The sequence below is a fragment of the Lepisosteus platostomus genome, chromosome 6 (genome assembly GCF_059453375.1).
Source record: "Lepisosteus platostomus isolate fLepPlt1 chromosome 6, fLepPlt1.hap1, whole genome shotgun sequence".
Lineage (NCBI taxonomy): Eukaryota > Metazoa > Chordata > Actinopteri > Semionotiformes > Lepisosteidae > Lepisosteus > Lepisosteus platostomus.
The window spans coordinates 12667435-12687669 of record NC_142616.1 but is presented as its reverse complement, the minus strand read 5'-3'; the positions used below and the strand labels follow the sequence as shown (position 1 = coordinate 12687669).

The following is a 20235-nucleotide window of genomic DNA, read 5'->3' as shown; positions in this document are numbered from 1 at the left end:
ATTGATCATAACCCCCAAGTTGTAAGTGATTTCTCTAGAACTGGGGTTCTTATCCTGGGCGTCCTGACCCCCATGAGGGTCACACAATAGGCAGCAGAGACAGAATCAACCTAAGGTCAACACACACACTAGAGTGATAAACGGGACACGTCTGCAGATTCAGGGTGTTTACACATCAATGGACAGTAACAGAGGTAAACAGTTCGCTGTTGTACACACCTGCAGGGTTCAGACTGTTTCCACCAGCAGGGTGACTCAGTGGACCCAGCGAGGCCGCTACATTCATTCCTATCGGTGGGCCGTGACTGTGTTTATATTCGTAGAGCTTTCTTCTTCTGCGCAAGGTAGTCGTGATGAGCCCAGCAGTGGAGCGGTTTTAATAGGTGAGACTGGAGGAGTGAGAGCTGAAGATAATGTGGAGAAACGCACAGCAGAAAACAGTGAGAAAATCTGACGAACAGTCCCTAGAGTAGGGATTCACACCGTACAGTTTGTGGCGAAGTATTGGCTCAGGAAAGCCTCAGGCCCTCCAGACTGCTACACCACCTGCAGACCAGACACTCAGCCTTGCAGTCTAAACCTGTTGAGTGTTTTGAACGAAAGCTACAGGAGCTGAGAGGCCAACAATCTGCCCTCCAAAGAGCTGTGAACTGTGAGCCAGAAGCCACTTCAGTGTCTTTCCTCATAGCTAACTGGACTGCCCAAACTGGGAAGCCACACGTTAGGTGGGACTTTTTCCCTACTGTGCGCTAAGGAAACGGTTTCAATCCTGTGTGGGAAAGTGCTGCAGAGCAGCTGGCAGTGATACCAGTGTCAATGATACCAGTGTCATTGGTACCAGTGTCATTGATACCAGTGTCAATGATACCAGTGTCAATGATACCAGTGTCATTGATACCAGTGTCAATGATCCCGTGTCTGACCACATTGGGCGTATGGCAAGAGTCGTGGAAGAGCAGGTGATCTCTAGGATAAGATCTAGTGTGTAGTTTTCTTTACAACTTGACGAGACCACTGGTGTCTCTGGAGATGCACACCTGCTTGTTTACACCAGACTTGTTGAAGAGGGAGACATGAATGAGGACTGTTTGTTCTGTTGTCCTCTTCCCGAGCGCGACTCTGTATCAACGTTTCCTTCTGCTGGACACATCTGTCCGTGAGCATGAAACTGACTGGAACAAGCGTGTGGGAATCTGCTCAGACTGGCAGACAGAGGGCTAGTCTGAAAGTACAGCTGGTGATCCCTTCGCTCTGTGTGTGATTGTGTTGTGTGATTCATAGAAAATGCCCCCTGAACTCAAACAAGGAATGGATGAAGCTGTCCGTCCTGTAAATTCCATCAAGGCCAGAGCAACAAGCACACGAGTTTGAAAGATTATTCCAAACAATTCAGCACAGGATGACTGGAGAGGCAGCCTTTTGCTACTACTAAGAAACTTTATTTTATAATACGCCTTTAAATGTGGCTTCTCAAAGCACTTTAAATGCTTTTAACAAAGCACATTTGAAGCGATTTAAACGAAGCACTTTTTTTACTATGTGAAATATTTTTAGCCCCAAAAAAGGGTCGCACTCTCAAAAAGGTTAAGAACGCCTGCTCTAGAATATAGTCAAGAAGTGTCAGAATAGTCGCTGTTGGAATAGAGAGAGACACGTGAATTCTTTGTTCTCTGGCACAGCTTCGTTGAAAAGAGTAATAATTCACGCACAATGGATTAAACAAATATTTATTCATTTAATTTTTTGTAATATTTTTAATTTAAATAGTTCTCTCTGCAAATCCAGATGTCACAAAATAAATGTTACTGAGGTATCTTTTACCCAAGAGACCCAAGATCCCTAAGAACACAGAACAGCTCTCTCTCTCTCTCTCTCTCTCTCCCTCTCGCAGGGTTCAGATTCTGAGCTCCAGTCAGGTTTGGTCTGGATGATCATGAAGTCGGGGCTCTCGCCTGGCGTGAGATCAAGTCCCAACTCCTCTGGACTCCTCTCTCTCTCTCGTGGTCTGACCTTCTTTGTCTTCTGTGAATTTACAAACTTACAGTATGTACAAGCATTTCATAAACTTAATATTTCAATCCAAACCTGAATCCACAAGCTGAGGACGTCTAAGAAAAGCTGCAGTAAGTGTCAGCAATGTCTGAAGAGAAGTGCATGTGATGCTGTAAGCTGATTGAATAAGTATTCAGACATGTGAGCTCAATATTTGTATCTTGGGCACCACTGGGCCACTCCAGTTCAGCTCCAGCCTCAAGTCTTTAGGAGACAGAAACACACTTCAGTCCCATATTTTTGTGTACTTTGCTCCGTCTGGTTTTCCTCCAATCCCACACATTCAGACCAACAGGTTCCAGTCTGGTCTGATCCCACAGCAGCCTTCTCCCCTGCCTGCAGGCTCAGGGAGCTGCTGGGCTGCAGGCTGCCTGCAGGGGCTGGATGTGTCTTTCTTCAGCCCCATACGAGCCCCTGGTGGACCCCCAGGACACTGATACCCACCTCCTCCCCTCCCAGCCACTCCGCTCTGTCAAAAGCACCACTGGCCTGACGGAGGCCCCCACGACCAGTCTAACCAGTTACCTCTTTGTGTGGCTGCCCAGTGTGGAGGGACAGTGGGGTCTGGGTGCTGACAGGACCTATTTAAAGTGGGAAAACGGGGAGCAGGGGGCTCCCAACAGGCAAATCTGGGGAGTCAGGAAAGCCCTGGGCAGCACTAATAAACATCTGTTATATCTCAGTTCTTACAACATCAGCAATAGAGAGCAAGAGCTCATCAAGAGTCCATCATTACTGAGGAGCTGTGACGTTATAGGAGTTACTGGATCATGGCTGGGGAAGGATGAGCTGGATCAGTACAACATTGGAGACATTTCTTCAGAAAGACACGCTGGACAGAAGGGTGTTGGCTGGGCTGTTTATCCAAACGAACCTGTAACAAGACAGAGGACTGGAGCCAGATGACCCAGGAGTTTACAGCCTATCTGGGTCAAGCTGAACGATAGGAACTGTAAGAGCTCAACACCAGCTGTGTGTTACAGATCACTGATGCACACAGGGACACACAGAGCTCACTGTAGGAGGACATCAGGAAGGAGACGTGATGTTAATGGGAGATCGCACGCCTCTCATGTAAGACATTTCTTGTATTTGTAATTTGATATTAAACAATATTTTTTAATTAAAATAATTTTATAAATATGAATAAATACTAACTATAAGTTTATATTATTTAAATATTAACTTACTGAAATTTAACATTAATTACTTGTTATTATTTTTTATTTATACAACACTTCAATGAAACAGGTCAGGATGTTTGATCAGTTGGACCAGCCTGTGGAAATGACCTCAGATTTCCCTGACCACCAGTGCGTCTGGACCAGTATTCAGACAAGCTGTGAACTGGGCCCTGTGCTGTGATTCAGGTCTGTAGGATGACGATGTCCTTCACTGTGACACTGAAACTCCAGGATCTGTCACCTGAACTGGTCTGGGGTCACTTTCACACTGAAATCAAGACAAATGCAGCTGAGCTCCTGGGTTTTTACACCAGTATGTCTGCAGGTTCTCTGGTCATTTATCTTACAGTCTCTAGATAGAGACGAGTACAGGAGAGCATCACTGATCTCCTCTGTTTCCACCAGCTCTTTCCCATGAGGTCATTTTAATGAAGACAGTGACCAGAAAGGCCAGTGCAGTTAAACTGGTCCTGCTGGTAGTGTTGAGGTGGGTGTGGACTGTGGAGGAGTGGGAGACAGAAGGAGTCACATTCGTTCTTTGGGTTGAAGTGATCTGTCCTGTTGTCTTCAGGATCCCCTCCAGCATCCCTGTCCTCACTCACTGGTGTCAGAAAAGACTTCACAGTCCTCCTCTTCCTCTTCTGCTCTTCTCTTGACTCTTCTCCCTGGATCTTCTCCCCAACTCCTCCCTCTCTGGACACTTGAGGATTCAATCCAGTTCACTCTGTGTCTCCCACTTCTCTCTCCTCACGTTTCCACTGCATCTCCACTCTTCACTCTCACTCTTCACTGAGCACCAGATCTTCACTGGCTGTCCCAGCTGACCGGGTGCAGCCTGTGTGTGAACAGCTCTCATGTCCCTGACATGGCAGCGCAGGTCTGCTGGCTCCTCTCCCCTCGTGCTGAGAGAGCTCCTGTCTGTGCGGATGGGAGACCAGGGGCCTGTGGACTCAGCCTGTGCTCCCTGTCTCTCTCAGCTGTGGGGAGACGATACGCCGCTGCCTCACTCCTGCAGCAGCAGTGCCTCAGCTCAGTCCTGCTTGAACAGCCCCTCTGCTCCCTGCAGCACACTGGGAGCCTTTCATGGGGCCTGAGAAATGAGCGACCACACAGCCATCTGCCATCTGTTCATCTGAAGTGAACTCATCTTGTCTGTGAGGCTCCTTTCAGGGAGAGAGGAGCTGCCGTCTCACAGTCTGTGGACAAGGAGAGAGGGGCTCCAGGGTGGTATACTGATATGAGTGTTACTATTCTTATTTCCACAGAAATGTCCTTGAACACAGAGCTGTGAGTCACATGACTACAGCACAACCTGCCGCCACAGCCCAGTTTCCCAGAATCCTCTCCTGCACTCCTCTCTGTGTTTCACTGAGAACAGAAATTGAACATATTCCGTTACTCTCATTAACGGTGTGAAAGGTGAGGTGAACAGATCCTTTTTCAAATCTAGTTATTAAGAGGCCTCAGATACTCAAATATTTCTTTCAGAACAAGAGAGAGAGGAGCTCAGAGCAGCAGGAGCAGGTTGTCCAGTGTGTAAGTATCCTGTCTGTCTCCGAGCAGTTAACAGCACAGTGTGCTGCAGGGTTAGCTGCTGTCCTGTACACTCAGACAGTTAGTCACTAAACAGACGACTTATTGTTGTGAATCATAATCTGATGGTGTCAAATGTTTGAGTTTTCTCCTTTTTTTCAATGTATCGACTCTGACAGCAGACAAACAGATAAAAAAATATATTTCCTGTCTTTCCTGAAGGTTTCTCTTTCACTTTGTGTTTCCTGTAGTTGAACAGCATCTCTCTGTGAGCAACTTCCGTGAAAACTAGAAACATAAAAGTTTTCTCCACGATCTGGACTGTAATTATCCTCCTGCCAGGAAAGAGACAGGTGGGTGTGAACCTGCTGTGAGTGTTGCTGTCCAGGACGCTGTGTATTTCTGGACCTTGTACTGCAGGTTGAATTCAGGTCAGTAGTAAGTGCTGCTGGACAGAGCAGTGTCACAGTGTTTAACACTGCAGCCTTCCAGCACTGGAGCCCTGAGCCCAGCTCCTGGGCTCTGTCTGTGTGCAGCTTGTACAGTACTTGTCAGGGATGTCTGAAGGGACGAACTGTGGAATGGCATGAGTGTGAATGTTACGTCCCAGTGTGTGTTCTGTGTGTGTTTTTTCTGTTATGTCCACACTGCTGACCCTTGATTGTTCTCCCTTCCCCATTGGCCAACCATCACACCACTGTTTCAGTATGATGTCATCATCAATCAGCCCTCAGCCAATCAGAACACATTTTATTCACTATATAACATGGAGGTTTTCAGCAAAGAGAGGCCTTTTGTTTGACTTTGGTCCCGTTTGGTTTTGGTTATCGCTTTGCTTCGCTTCTGGTTATTGCTTCCGCTTCGTTTGTTGGTTTGTTGGTTTGTTTTGCGTGTGTATTTTCGTATAGCTTCGGTTTTGTTGGTTTTACGGTAGTATCTTTGTACTTTCGTTTGTTTGTGTGTTCATCCTTGTTTTGCCATTTCCTTGCCCCAGTGTTACATGTTCAACGTTTGTGTTCTTTTGTACCCTGCTCCTGTTTATTACTCTTGTTTTCCCTTATTTGTCTTCCTGGTTCACTTGTGTTTTTGTGTGAACTTTTGTATATAAGGTTAGTTTAGGTTGTTGGGTACACTTACACACTTAGTTGATTTTGTATTTGTACACTAGTTAGTACGGGTGAGTGCCGTTTGTCTTGTAGGGTTTTGGGTAGTCAGTGCAGGTTAGCTAGGGTGTTGAAGACACCGAAGACCGTGTGTTTCGGGTTTTCTTTTGAAGTCAGGTTAGCTTTCCCTCACTGTCCTAGCCAGCTCCATTTTGTTTGTTTTCTTTTCTTTGGCACCACTCTAGTTCCTTACCCTTGTTATCACGCTTCCTAGTCCCTCACCAAAACCCCCCTGCTTCCAAAAGAATTATCCTAAATGTTACACCCCATTACCCCTAGACACTTGGGGTCGTAACAGTGAAGAAGACCCTATGCGTAGTGGCGAGACGGGGGTTAGCCGGGCTCAGCTGTTCAGGAGAAGCCGTATAGAAACCTAGGCCCTCAGGTAGCGGACGTGGGGCGACCTGGTGCCAGGCGGGTCTCAGGACATCCGAACCTCAACGCTGAGCGAAGAGCAGAGCAGAAACAGGAAGTAAACAGGCTACACAACAAGACACACCTGAAAGACAAGAATAATCACAGGGACTGGGAACAGGAGAGCAATAGAGCGCCCTCTAGGTGTACTGGGCATGACAGTATTGTTGCCAATGGGGGAACGAAACTGGTGAAGTGAAGATAAGGAACTGGCTGAGAGGCTGAGTCAGCTTGTAAGTGATTCTCCAGAATCTCCCCGAGCGGCTGGGAGAACTACAGGAACATGAATTCTTTGTTCTCTGGAACAGCTGTAGTGAAAAGAATAATAATCCAGGTACACTTGGTTCAACAAATCTTTCTGATCAATGACAATACACACACTACAGCACACACAACAAAACAGAGCTGCTGCCCTGTTTCCTCTTCATGAAGACATGAGCACCTGCTGGACTGGAGCCCTGGCCCTGTGTGAGGAGGACTGAGCTGCGGTGTGTCTGACTGGCAGAGGAGGGAAAGGACAGAGGGAATAAAGAGCTCAGGGAGGGAAAGGCTGGACCTGGAGCTGGACTCTCTCTCCTGCAGCTTCAGCTCTGACACTGCAGGCTCCTTCACTACAATAGAGAGCAGAGCTGCTGTGCTGAGGACTGGGACAGGTCTGGACAGCAGGCAGCCTGTTCCTCTGTGCTGGAGGAGTGTGCTGAGGATTTAGGGACGGGAGGAGCTGTTGAAGAAAAACTGTAAGTGGTGCCTTTGCAGGAAGTTGTGTTTGGCGGGAGAATCAACTTTCAGTTTTGTTTCTGATTCAGACTTCAGTTTCCAGAGTGCTGTTCTCCCCAGTTAAAGCTCCCAGTCAGTCCAGTCTGGGGTTTCCTTTACTGCAGTATTCTGTCCTGTCAGATGGTCCCTGGGTGTCACGATTGTAATCCCTCCCCATGAAGGGCATGAAGAGCACCTGAGCACCTTCGTCACGCCCCCCGAGCACCTGAGCACCTTCGTCACGCCCCCCGAGCACCTGAACACCTTCGACACGCCCCCCGAGCACCTGAGCACCTTCGTATCGCCCCCCGAGCACCTGAGCACCTTCGTATCGCCCCCGAGCACCTGAGCACCTTCGTATCGCCCCCGAGCACCTGAGCACCTTCGTCACGCCCCCCGAGCACCTGATCACCTTCGTATCGCCCCCCAGTTCGTCTACCAGCCCAGTTCCTCTTCTCCTCCCCGTGTCTGTTCACTCCCCTCCGGATTCTGCAAAGGGTCCTGAAAAACACATCATAACACTGGGGGCTCAGGGGATTTAGGCTGGTCCAGATGGGAGAGAGAGGAAGTTTTCTTTCTTCTACTGTGTTGTTTTGTGTGTGACTGGAGTTACTCACCTGTACTTTTTGCTGTTTGTGTTGAATTGAGATGGTGCTGATCTTCTTTGATCAACTCTGTTTCTGCTCAGGAATGGCCTCACCCAGCAGTGTCCTGTCTGAAGAGCAGTTCCTGTGCTCTATCTGTCTGGACACATTCACCAGCCCAGTGTCCACTCCATGTGGACACAGCTTCTGTCTGGCCTGTATTGGAGGATACTGGGACAGCAGTGATGTGTGTCAGTGTCCAATGTGTAAGGAGACATTTTACAGAAGACCTGATCTCCGTGTGAACAGAAGTCTGGCAGAAATCACTGAGCACTTCAAGAGGACCAGAGTCAGCAGTGATGAAGGACTTTGTGCTAACCCTGGAGAAGTGTCCTGTGATTTCTGCACTGGGAGAAAACTCAAGGCTGTGAAATCCTGTCTGGTCTGTCTGGCCTCTTACTGTGAGACTCACATGGAGCCTCATCTGAGAGTGACAACATTGAAGAAGCACAGACTGATTGAGCCTGTGATGAGCCTTGAGGACAGGCTGTGTGAGAAGCATGAGAGACTCCTGGAGCTGTTCTGCAGGACTGATCAGACCTGTGTTTGTCAGTTCTGCACTGAGTCAGACCACAGGACACACAGCACTGTCCCTTTAGAGCAGGAATGTGGAGTAAAAAAGGTGGGTTTATGGTTATATATTAATTTAAAATTTAAATTTTAAAATAATTTAAAATTATTGTGAATTAAATTAGTATAATTATTAGAATATGGATCAGTGGCTATGATCAATTCCTTCAGAAACTGGTGGTATCTTAGCACAACTTCCCTGGTGTAAGAGTCTGTTGTCCAGCCCAGCATCAGTGTGAGAGTCTGTTGTCCAGCCCAGCATCAGTGTGAGAGTCTGTTGTCCAGCCCAGCATCTGTGTGAGAGTCTGTTGACCAGTGTCAGTGTGTGACTCTGTTGTGCAGTGTTAGTGCACCAGCAGCAGTGACTTCAGTTTCTCTGTTTCCCTGTTTGTCCACAGACACAGCTGAGGAAGACTGAGGCAGAAGTACAACAGATGATCCAGGACAGACTGAAGAAGGTGGAGGAGATCAAACAGGCAGTGGAGCTCAGCAATGTGAGTCCTGTCAATCCTTCTGAGTGGAGTACTGCAGGGCTCAGTGCTGGGGTCACTGCTCTCTGCACAGAGAGAGGACACTTAGGAAGACTGAGTGCAAACGCTGTTCTATTCCTGTCATGCCCCACACTCTTCCTCACAAACACTGTTGCATTCCCAAACCCACTGTTTCACAATTTCATTCCCAATTGAACCCATCACATTCCCACAGGCACCAGATTCCACAAATTCTCACTCCCGGACCAATTATCCAACCACATCCCTTTCCCTTCAGTATTTAGAGTTCCCTCACACAGCAACCCTTGCTCACTGTTGAGAAGCCTCCTGCAGAACTCTCTTGTGCGCCTTTCCAAGCCTTTTGATTGATCTCCTGGTACCAAACCTTTGCTCCTGCCTTTTGGATTTCTCTTGTTACCGGACTCATTGCCTCCCTAATTGACCAAGCCCCTAGATTACGTCTTTTGGATTCTGTGGGATTCACGGTTACGCATAAGGATCCTCCTATTCTACTGATCGGTTCCCTGACAGAGAGGACAGTTAGGAAGATAAAAAAAACTCATTATCCAGTTAACGGATGAGATATTCTGTCACCCAGGAGTGGAGTGACCAACATAGTGTGTGAAGTGTTTCTCTTCTCTTTTGAACTGAAACAATTAATGTACTAGCAATTAATTTGTTCACTCTCGCATTTCAATAATATTTTTTTTATTCCTGTTAACTCAAGAAGTCTCCTGGTGTCTCCTCAGAGCTCTGCAGAAAGAGAGATTGTGGACAGTGTGCAGGTCTTCACTGCTCTTCAAAACTCCACTGAGAGAATCCAGGCTGAGCTCATCGAGCTGATTGAGGAGAAGCAGAGAGCAGCAGAGAGGAGGGCTGAAGGGATCATTAAAGAGCTGGAGCAGGAAATCACTGAGCTAAAGAGGAGAAACACTGAGCTGGAGCAGCTCTCCCACACTGAGGACCACATCAACTTCCTACAGGTCAGCACCCACTGTAGAGAGCAGATACAGTGTCTACAGAGAGCAGAGAGTCCTACAGGTCAGCACACACTGTAGAGAGCAGATACAGTATCTACAGAGAGCAGGGAGTCCTACAGGTCAGCACACACTGTAGAGAGCAGATACAGTATCTACAGAGAGCAGAGAGTACTACAGGTCAGCACACACTGTAGAGAGCAGATACAGTATCTACAGAGAGCAGGGAGTCCTACAGGTCAGCACACACTGTAGAGAGCAGATACAGTATCTACAGAGAGCAGAGAGTCCTACAGGTCAGCACACACTGTAGAGAGCAGATACAGTATCTACAGAGAGCAGAGAGTCCTACAGGTCAGCACACACTGTAGAGAGCAGATACAGTATCTACAGAGAGCAGAGAGAGCTACAGGTCAGCATACACTGTAGAGAGCAGATACAGTATCTACAGAGAGCAGAGAGTCCTACAGGTCAGCACACACTGTAGAGAGCAGATACAGTATCTACAGAGAGCAGAGAGTCCTACAGGTCAGCACACACTGTAGAGAGCAGATACAGTATCTACAGAGAGCAGAGAGTCCTACAGGTCAGCACACACTGTAGAGAGCAGATACAGTATCTACAGAGAGCAGAGAGTCCTACAGGTCAGCACACACTGTAGAGAGCAGATACAGTATCTACAGAGAGCAGAGAGTCCTACAGGTCAGCACACACTGTAGAGAGCAGATACAGTATCTACAGAGAGCAGAGAGTCCTACAGGTCAGCACACACTGTAGAGAGCAGATACAGTATCTACAGAGAGCAGAGAGTCCTACAGGTCAGCACACACTGTAGAGAGCAGATACAGTATCTACAGAGAGCAGAGAGAGCTCACTGTGTGACTCTTAGTGATCTATACTGGGCTCTAGGTTTCAGACTCACAGGTGACTTATTGCCTTAGAGGGCTGTGACCCCCCATGACTCTGAGTCTCTCCTGCTGTAGAGTTTCCCCTCCCTGTGCTCCCCTCCACACCCCAAGGACTGGTCTGACATCACTGTTCACCCTGATCTCTGTCTGGGGGCTGTGAGGAGGGCTGTGTGTCAGCTGGAGGACAGACTCAGAGAGGAAGTCAAGAGGCTCTCAGAGGAAGGTTTGTGTTTCACTCCCTTTCCTTACTGATTCAACAAAATAATAAAAAAATCACTGTTTTAATGTCAATTAGAAAATGTAAGTTTTTTATTTCATGGTTCATAATTGATTTAAAGATTAGCTTTTCATTTAATTCAAATTCAAAGTTTTATTTTATCATATTTATATTCAGCTTTCCTTAGTATCAACAAAATAAAATGAAAAACTTAAAGTGTTTAAGTATCAGTTAGGAACTTTTTATTTCACACTATATTTATTTGATGTTTTTATTTCAATTTTTCATATCATGGTCATTAATTGATTTATAGATTTTATCTTGTCATAATTTAACTCATAATAGATGCACATTGTAATCATGTTTACCTTCAAATTCATATTTATACTTTACTCACCTCCCCCTGACTGTATCTGGACACAAGATCCTCATGACTGTGTTTTTCCATCAAAATCTCCTGACGGATTAGTGGGGTTTTCTTCAGGATCAGTAGTTTGTTCCAGTGCAGCTGGATGAGCTGTCAGTGTCTCTTACAGACCCACAGCTCCACTGGCCAGACAACACACTCCTGTGTGTTACTGTCCTGCCTGAGAGATCAGCACAGCACTACAATACACAACACTGCACACCTGGAGACCAGACTCCAGCAGGAATGTGCTCTCAGCTCTCTAACATCTTTCTCTCTGTTTGCAGAGTTTGAGAGGCTTCGCAAACATGCAGGTGAGTCTGTTGTCACTGACAGGAACTTGTCATTTACAAAGGTCACAGCAGGGTCACAGGGGTCAATACAGGCTCTTACTCTAACAGGGGGAGATGTTGTAACTCCTGCTTTATACACAGCTGATGTGTTTAATGTTGTGAGCAAAGTCCCTCTGATGGGCTTTGTGCTTATCAGGACTGATGAGGAATTGGACCCCAACACTGTGTCACACAGTGGGGACACCAACACTGACCCATGTCTTGGGATCCCCAATACACAGATTGAAGACCCCATCACTGTGTCAGGACTGCAGTTCTCCTTTACATCATTGTGAAACAGAGGATTGTAATCCTGTTAAACCTGTAAACTAGAATCTACACTGACAACTAGGAGCCTGCAGACACACAAGACACTGAACACAACAGCCTGAGACAGGAGCTCGAAATTCACTACTGTGAGAGACTAAGAGGAGAGGAAGGACTTGTTAAGGGAGGAAGAGGGTGAAATGAGAGCAGAGAAGAGGGAGAGAGACAGGATGTCTGTCTCTCTGCTCCTCCAGATTGAGGTGTGACAGTGAAGCAGCCGGTCCCACTGAAGGACACCCACTGCTCTCCAGTCCACACTGGACACAGGCACACAGCCTCAGGCACTGGAGGATGAGCTCTGGAACAGACACCTTTACACAGAGAGTGGTGGGAGACTGGAACAAGCTGTCTAGAGTGTCTGCCCCAGTCCTTCTGGTGGGCGGCAGTGAGCTGTGTAGCAGGTGTCAGATTGAAGCAGTAACCCATCACTCTGGGGATGTACTGGAGTCTCCCAGTCTTATAGATCCCTAAACACTGGCACACCTCCCTGAAGACAGCTGACTCTGAGCTCCTCCCCTGGTCAGTATGCAGCTCCTCTCGTGAACATGCAGCAGGGTGTGTGGTTTCTCTCAGCACAGCTGAGCTCATGGCTCAAGTACAGACGCCATCACTGCTGGTATCTGTGTCTGGGTTGAATGGGCTCTCTGGGTCCAGCTGAGCCAACACTGGAGACTCTGCAAGGACAGCTCTTGCTGTTCAAAAGCACATTGACAGTCTTCACCCCAGAGGGAAGATGCTGCTCTATGTGTGAGAAATATAAGGAGTTCAGCAACGTCAGCAAACTAGGGGTCAAACCAGCAGTAGTAGGAGGCCGGTCCAATGAAACTCCTCACATCCTGAACTGACCGGGGGGCTGGCCAGGAGTTTACTGTGGCTCCTCTTCAGGGCCTGAAGAGACCCTTCTGGCTCAGAAGCTCACAGGAAACGAGTCTCTTGCTGTAGGAGATTCATGTCTTCAGTGAGTCTAGAGACCTGTCCTCCTCATGAGGTCCCTGACCTTTCTTCACTTGTCCAGGACCTGGAGAATGAGGGTCATCCAGGCACACCGGGCACTCTGACCTGGGCACGCCACTGAGCTCCCTTCCCATCAGCCGCTCAGAGCTGGCTGGGCAGGGCACAGTCCAGAAGGCTGGAGCGTGTGTTGCCACAGCCCCTGACCTCTGGAGAAGGCAGTCTCTGGCCTGACCTCTGGGGACCTCAACTTGCCGGTAGCTGCTGTACAGGTCCAGAGAGCTGAACCAGCGCTACCCTGAGACATAATCCAGCACCTCGTCAGTGTGGCTCAGGGGACAAGAGTCCTTCCTGGTGACGTTGTTGAGTCCCTGTAGTCTGTACAGACCAGCAGTGAAGCGTCCTTCTGCAGGGGGAGATCAGGGCCTGTCAGAGGGCTCGATCTCCCCTGCTGCAGTCAGACCCCGGACTGCTTCCTCTGCCTCGGCTCTCTTGTGGATGGCCAGGCGGGGGGAGGGATGCAGATGGGTCTTGCTTCGCCAGTGTCGATGGTGCGCTGAGCTTTGTGTGTACGAGTACAGTCTTCCTCTCTTCCAGCAAACACATCTGCAAACTCTCGTAGCAGAGTCCTTGGTTGTCCCTGCTCTGCCTCACTCAGTCCCTCTTTGCTGCGCTGAGAAAGCTCCTCCACCATTTTGTCTGATTTTGTTGTGGTCTTGAAGGCCGAGCCCCTGTCCTCAGTTTCAGGATGCTGCTCCCTCGCACCGTGGGTCAGTGTCTCCTGGCTCAGGGGGAGTCTCTGGGCTCCCTGCTGTATCTCCATGGTAACTCTCGGCTGCTCTGGAGCTGTTGCACTGGTACCCAGGAGGAGGTGTGGCCCCTCGCTGCTATAAGCTTGAGGGCCACTCGGCATTTCCTGCTGGCACTGCTCTCGAGACGCACGGTTCTGCACAGAGGAGTTCAGTACCAGTGACTCCATCCTCTCACCTGGCCATCCAGGGAAAGCTCTCTTCACTGGTCTGCAGCAGAACTGCCAGGTTCTCTCCTTCTGTAGTCTGTCTGAGCCAGGCGCTGCCTGTAGGAGTTATACTGTACCTGACCATCGTGATCTTCAGCATGAACACACACCTGCAGGCTCACACAGCTGAGCCTTGAAGAGCAGGGTCACCAACACATGGCTCAACAAATACAAACAGTGAAAACAGTGAGATCTGGTGGGAAATTAATTCTTAGTCCAGCAAACTGATGTCGAAACGAGTAAGGAAAGTTATTGAGGTTAAATCATTCAGTGCAGTAATATCCACAGATGTCCTTCCATCAGCTCTTACAGCCATTCCTGCAGACTGCCTTCATCTAGAACTGACACAAATCATCACTTTTAAAAAGATGGTGATTACAGTATTTTTATTACTTTAACCTATACATTTGACTATATAATGTTAATATCTGTTCCCCCAATTTCTGAATATCCCTGCATTCCCTTAAGAAATACAACTGTAGAGTCTCATCACAACAAAAAATAAAAGATCTGCTCAATTCCCACCCAGACAAAACACATTCAACACTCTCACACTAAATATTTTCTTAATTTCAATTCTCTTCACTCCCTGGGATATCTGAAAAAACACTGTCACATACAAAATATTTTACATACAGCTACTAATAAAGATGTACAATAAATTTCATTGTTAATAAATTACTTGTATTAATAGACATTAAATACATTAATAGATACAATAAAATTAGTTTTTAATAAATTACTCTTATGAATAAACACATCAATAAAGTTCATTATTAATAAATGTGATTTAACTGGAAAGCAGTTTTAGTTAAACATTACAATACTTTTCTGAGCGACGGACACATGACTTCCTGCCGTAGTGCCGGTGTTGTTTCCCCTCTATTCTCCTGTGATCCAGAGCTCCGCCTGTCCCACACTGAGCTGTCTCCCCATGTGAAGAGGCGCTGGGAGTCAGTCCTGTACTCCAGTCATCTCTAGAGGGCAGCAGCTCTCACTCTGGGCTCGTTGCAGTGGAGAGCAGGTTCAGCTCGGAGCTGCGGACTGATTTCAGCGGCCAAGTTCGTTGCTCTTGGTCTGAAGTTGGCGCGCTAGTTTAACACGGAGCTGTGTGCTGACCAGGGGCTGAGCTCCAGTTAGTGCGCTGTGTCAGTTCGTTACAACTGACCCACAATGTCTGTTTTTCAGGTTTCCATACGTATTACACTGATTTGTATTTAACGAACAAGAAAAAAAGACACACACAAGCTTTGTCTGTTCTCTCTCGGGTTCCCCTGTCTTGTGTTAAGACAACTTCAGCCTTAATTCAGGTGACAGAGTTAAATACACTGACAGACAGCTCTTAACACACACAAACAACAGATCCTTTTTATTACTGTCCTCAGCAGCGCAGGAGGAGACAAGCTTGCAGTTACTGCCTGTGTGACTCAGGTCCCTGTTATTGTTAATGAAGTGGCAGCAATTTCAGCTTCTAAGAATTTTGTCTTAATGAGACTTTTACAATCTAACTGATAGAGAGGAACCAGAATAACCATGAAAAGACAGTTTGCTTATTTTTCTTCTTCTGAAATAATGTATCCATCAGTATAAAGATGCCCTCAGCCGTGTGATCTGCACAGTGGATCATCAGGTCTCCTTCAGATTTAAAGACACTTTCTCCCACAGGAGCCAGACTCTCGCAGTGTGAGAGCTCTGCACACGCTCACAGCTCATCTCAGCCGGCCTGGGCCTGTCTGTCCTGACCAACCCAGGGGAGCCCATTTCCACAGGTCTGCCTGCCCAGTCTCTCCAGTCATATCAGTACACATCCAGAGCATCTGGACCGGTCCTGTCCACACTGTAATGTCCACTACACGCTGGCCGCACAATACTGACACTTTCTGAAGTGTTGTCTTTATTTTTACCTGCTGCACACAAACAAGCGCCAGTGACTGCAGACGAGTTCAACCCAAACCAGTGTTGTGAACCTGTGACTGCAGGCATCACGTGCAAACTGTACCAGAACAGTGGAGAAGAGGAAAACAGGTTTTGTGTAATTAATGTATCAACAAATCAGTTTTATTTTGTCACTGAATGCCCTGGGTGTCTCAGGACAGGCAGGCCCAGTCCAGCTGAAATCAGCACACTGAACAGAACTGTAGTTTACTGCAGTGAGCTTTCTGCTGGAGTGAATCCTGATACACACTCTAGACACCTGCATCTGTACTTTCATCTGAGAGAGGAGTGAGATACAGATCATTTCATCCTGTCTGTCTGCTCTCTGATCCACAGCTGATGTGACTCTGGACCCCAATACAGCTCATCCCAATCTCATCCTGTCTGAGGATGGGAAACAAGTGAGACATGGAAAGAAACGGCAAGATCTCCCTGACAATCCAGAGAGATTTGATTGGTGTGTCAATGTCCTGGGAAAGGATGGGATCACCTCAGGGAGACACTACTGGGAGGTGGTGGTGGGGGAGAAGACTAAGTGGGATTTAGGAGTCGCCAGAGAGTCCATCAACAGGAAGGGGAAGATCACACTGAGACCCCAGTATGGTTACTGGACTGTGAAGCTGAGGAATGGGAATGAGATCGAGGCTTGTACTAGACCCTCAGTCCTCCTCCCCCTGAGCCAGAAGCCCCAGAAGGTGGGGGTGTATGTGGACTATGAGGGGGGACAGGTCTCCTTTTACAATGTGGACAACAGGTCTCATATCTACACCTTCACTGCCTCCTTCACTGAGAAACTCTTTCCATACTTCAGCCCTTGCTTCAATGAAGGAGGTACAAACTCAGCCCCACTGATCATTTGTCCTGTCAGTCACACAGACTGAATCAGCACATTATCTGTGGGAGGGGCTCTCCTGGAGAATACAATTATTCTACTCGTTTGTGTCAAACTGTTCTGCTTTCAGTCCATGTTATTGCTCTATTTTCTATTGTCTCACCATTAATCATGTCTTTCAGTAAATCAGTAAAATCACTGTCACAGCTGTTGTCTCTCTTCACAAGCGACTGTCCTGCCTGGCTTCTTCCTGGGAAAGGGAAGACAGGCCACGGGTGGGAGAGCCCTTCTGAGTGGGCCAGGGGCTCCAGGGAGCGGAAGGAACGAGTCTAGAGAGTGGGGAGGAAGAGGAATAGAGAACTTGGGAGTTCAGCAGGAATTAGTCTGTTCCAGCTTTCTCATGGAACAGAGGACTGCAGACTTGTTCCCTGTGGGAAGAGGAGCTGAAGGTCTGTTGGGGAATGAATCCCTCTGGGCAGGACTGGTTTCTGGTCATAGGGTTTGGGGGAGCAGCTAGAGGTGATGGGGTCAGGGTGAGAGAGTGAGGGGGTTTGGGAGAGCAGCTAGAGGTGATGTTGGGGTTACAGGTGTTGGGTTAGGGGTTACAGATGTTGGGGTTACAGGTGTTGGGGTCGGGGTGAGAGAGTGAGGGGTTTGGGAGTGGGGTTACAGATGTTGGGGTTACAGGTGTTGGGGTCAGGGTGAGAGAGTGAGGGGGTTTGGGAGTGAGGTTACGGGTGTTGTGGCCGGGGTGAGGGAATAAGGGGGTTGCAAATGTTGGGGTTACGGATGTTGGGGTTATGGGTGCTGGGTTAGGGGTTACAGATGTTGGGGTTGGGGTGAGAGAGTGAGGGGGTTTGGGAGTGGGGTTACGGGTGTTGGGGTCAGGGTGAAGGGGTTGGGGTCAGGGTGAGAGAGTGAGGGGGTTACAGGTGTTGGGGTCAGGGTGAGAGAGTGAGGGGGTTACGGATGTTGGGGTCACAGGTGTTGGGACTGTGTTGTCTTGAAGTGCCCAGTGTGGCAGTGAGGGAGCTGTGTTGGTCTTTCCTTGTTCCTGAGCTTCTTCCTGCACAGATGTTTCATCTCCACGCAGCTCAGAGGGGGGACAGGTCTCGCTGTCAGACTCAGAGGGGCTCTGGACAGGGTTCAGACACACAGAGCTTCCTCACAGCTGGCCTTCTGCTCACAGACAGCTGCTGAAGGAGACGAGCAGTCGGCTCTGCCCAACCCAGACTCCCAGGGACACGTCCCCCAGGGACAGAGTCCTGAGCTCTGAGTCCTGGCCAGGGGGCGGCCAGAGCCCCAGTCAGGAGGGACCCAGGAGAGCACTGGAACACCAGGACTCCACAGACAGCAGAGGAGGAAGAGGCCAGCATCATCTTCCTCCCCCCTACCCAACACTGGGCTTGGAGGGGGAGCGTGAGGGACACGGTGTTCAGGACAGCTGGGACTGAAGAGGAAGCTGAAGACCTCCAGAGGACACTGGGCTCCTTCACCCTGGTGGAAGGAGGCACACCAGCTCACTGAGCAGGCCTGGGTTCGAGAGAGTAACACTGCTGGACTGCACCTTTGGGACACTGGGTTTGGTAACTGGGTCCGTGGGGTTCTGGTGCTGTTCTGTGAGCGAGGGGCTCTGGTGGATAAGTGGTGTCCAGTGGGCAGTTAGACAGACTGTTGTGTTGTGGATCCTGTGTGTATTAAAGGGGTTTTGGTTTATAATTCAAATACTGGAACAGTGGTTACCTGGGAAATACTGTATGTAACGTACTGTAGTTGTTTCTCTCAGGATAAAATCTACATTCTGCTAGAATAAAATTTAAAGTTTTTTCAAAGCATTTATCACACTGTCCCTTTTAAGCCATGAGGACTCCAACTACAACTAAAGTCAATACTTTGCAATTTTTCTAACCCTAGAGTTTGAGCAACCATCCAAAAACTCAGTAAATCAATTTGTCTAAAAAGCATTGAATGAATGAGTGCTTCATCAGAAACATGCATGAAATTAGAGTTTCTATCAGTTCCTCAAGCAACTGCTTCTTTAAAATGTATTTCTGTATCTTCTGTGTTCAGCTACACTGTAAATGAAAACTGAAACTATGGTCAGGTTTATACTTACTGTGGAACATGGGTTCAGGTAATGATATACCTGCAATTTAAATGATAATAAAAATATAGTATTGATATTAGTGGGGGTGCTGTCACCAACCATGTGTTGCCCCTCCCTGCATCCTTCTGGAAGTGGGACACCCCAAAAGTTGCTTAGATAAAATTAAAAATGGTAGTTATAGAGAGTGAGAGGTTCTCCACTCTCTATAACTAATATATATATATTATATATAATAAATATTTACAAAAATGGCCCACAGAAAATGACAGAAAGCCTGTCACAGTGGTAATCCACAATCACAGAATACAGTCCTCTCTTTATCTCAGTCTGTCCCTCTCAGTCCGTGTGGGATAAACTGAATTATCTCCTTTCTTCTCCATCCTGACTTGTCCCTTTCCCAGTCCCCTCTGCTGGAAGAGTCCACTGTGTTCTTACAACAGGGGCTGAAACTCTTCAGAGGAATCGTTACGTGTCGTGTGATTATGATCACATGGCACAGCGCTGAAACCAGTACGACCTACGATTTTGCTAGAATTTACATGAAACCTTGATGCTAGACTTGTTGATCGCCCTGGGAATGTGTTCCGCTTTCCCCTTTCACTGTGTTATGGTACTGGCATGGACCTCACAAGTCATCACACACAGATTCCAAAATATATCCCGACTGCGACTTCACCACAAGGTAAAACTGCGGCTCTTTAAAGTGCTTCTAGATGAATTTTCGGGGACGAGATCCAAAGTGTCTCACCCCCTCACCCCTCTTGAAGTCCTCGAACTGGTTTAATTCCTGTCCTGTACTGGACTCTACACTTGAAAGGCTGTGGAGACAAGTACCACTGTGACACATGAGCGCTGTTGTCTTTCGTACGGTGTGACCATTTGACAGCTCGGTGGTCAGTCTCAAGGAGATTCTTCCCTGACAGGTAATACTGCAAAGTGCCCAGAGCCCACTTTACTGCTGGGCACTGAAATCCCACAGTAGACCTGCAGGCACAGGGGAAGAGTTTCCTGCTGATCTACAGGATGGGCCTCCTGTTCTCCCCTCTCCCTGCAGCAACACAGTCTGGACCACGAATGGCAAGTCAGAATCCAGACACTGCCGCCCTGGGTCTGCACACAATTCCCCTTTCCAGTCAGTAACTGCTCACTCATGCTTCAGTCCAGAAGAGGCTCTGTTCCTCGCTGTCTTTCTGGTCAGATCTGTGGGAGACTCTGGGAAGAAACCTGCGGTACCAGCCCACGAGTCCGAAGGAGGATCAGACTTGTTTTCTCCGGGCTGGCTGCAGTTTGTCAAGCAAGGCCTTGATCTTGTGTACCTGGTGCTCCAACACCCCACTGCTGACAACATACCCCAGGAACAACACCTCCTTCCGTGATGAAGAGCTCTCCGCTGCTTTTACTGCCAGTCCTGCCTTGTG

General features: G+C 48.0%; 1 protein-coding gene across 1 annotated transcript; it reads left to right on the top strand.

The window, feature by feature from the left end:
- Positions 1 to 4489: 4489 nt before the first annotated feature.
- On the top strand, positions 4490 to 16914 carry LOC148660405 (zinc finger protein RFP-like). The gene is made up of 8 exons (XM_088637777.1): positions 4490 to 4772; positions 5021 to 5200; positions 7791 to 8368; positions 8715 to 8810; positions 9557 to 9790; positions 10768 to 10915; positions 11603 to 11629; positions 16215 to 16914. Exons 3-8 carry the CDS (start codon positions 7793 to 7795, stop codon positions 16757 to 16759), a joined length of 1626 nt encoding a protein of 541 aa, XP_088493903.1. The 5' UTR covers positions 4490 to 4772; positions 5021 to 5200; positions 7791 to 7792; the 3' UTR covers positions 16760 to 16914.
- The last annotated feature ends 3321 nt before the right edge of the window (positions 16915 to 20235 follow it).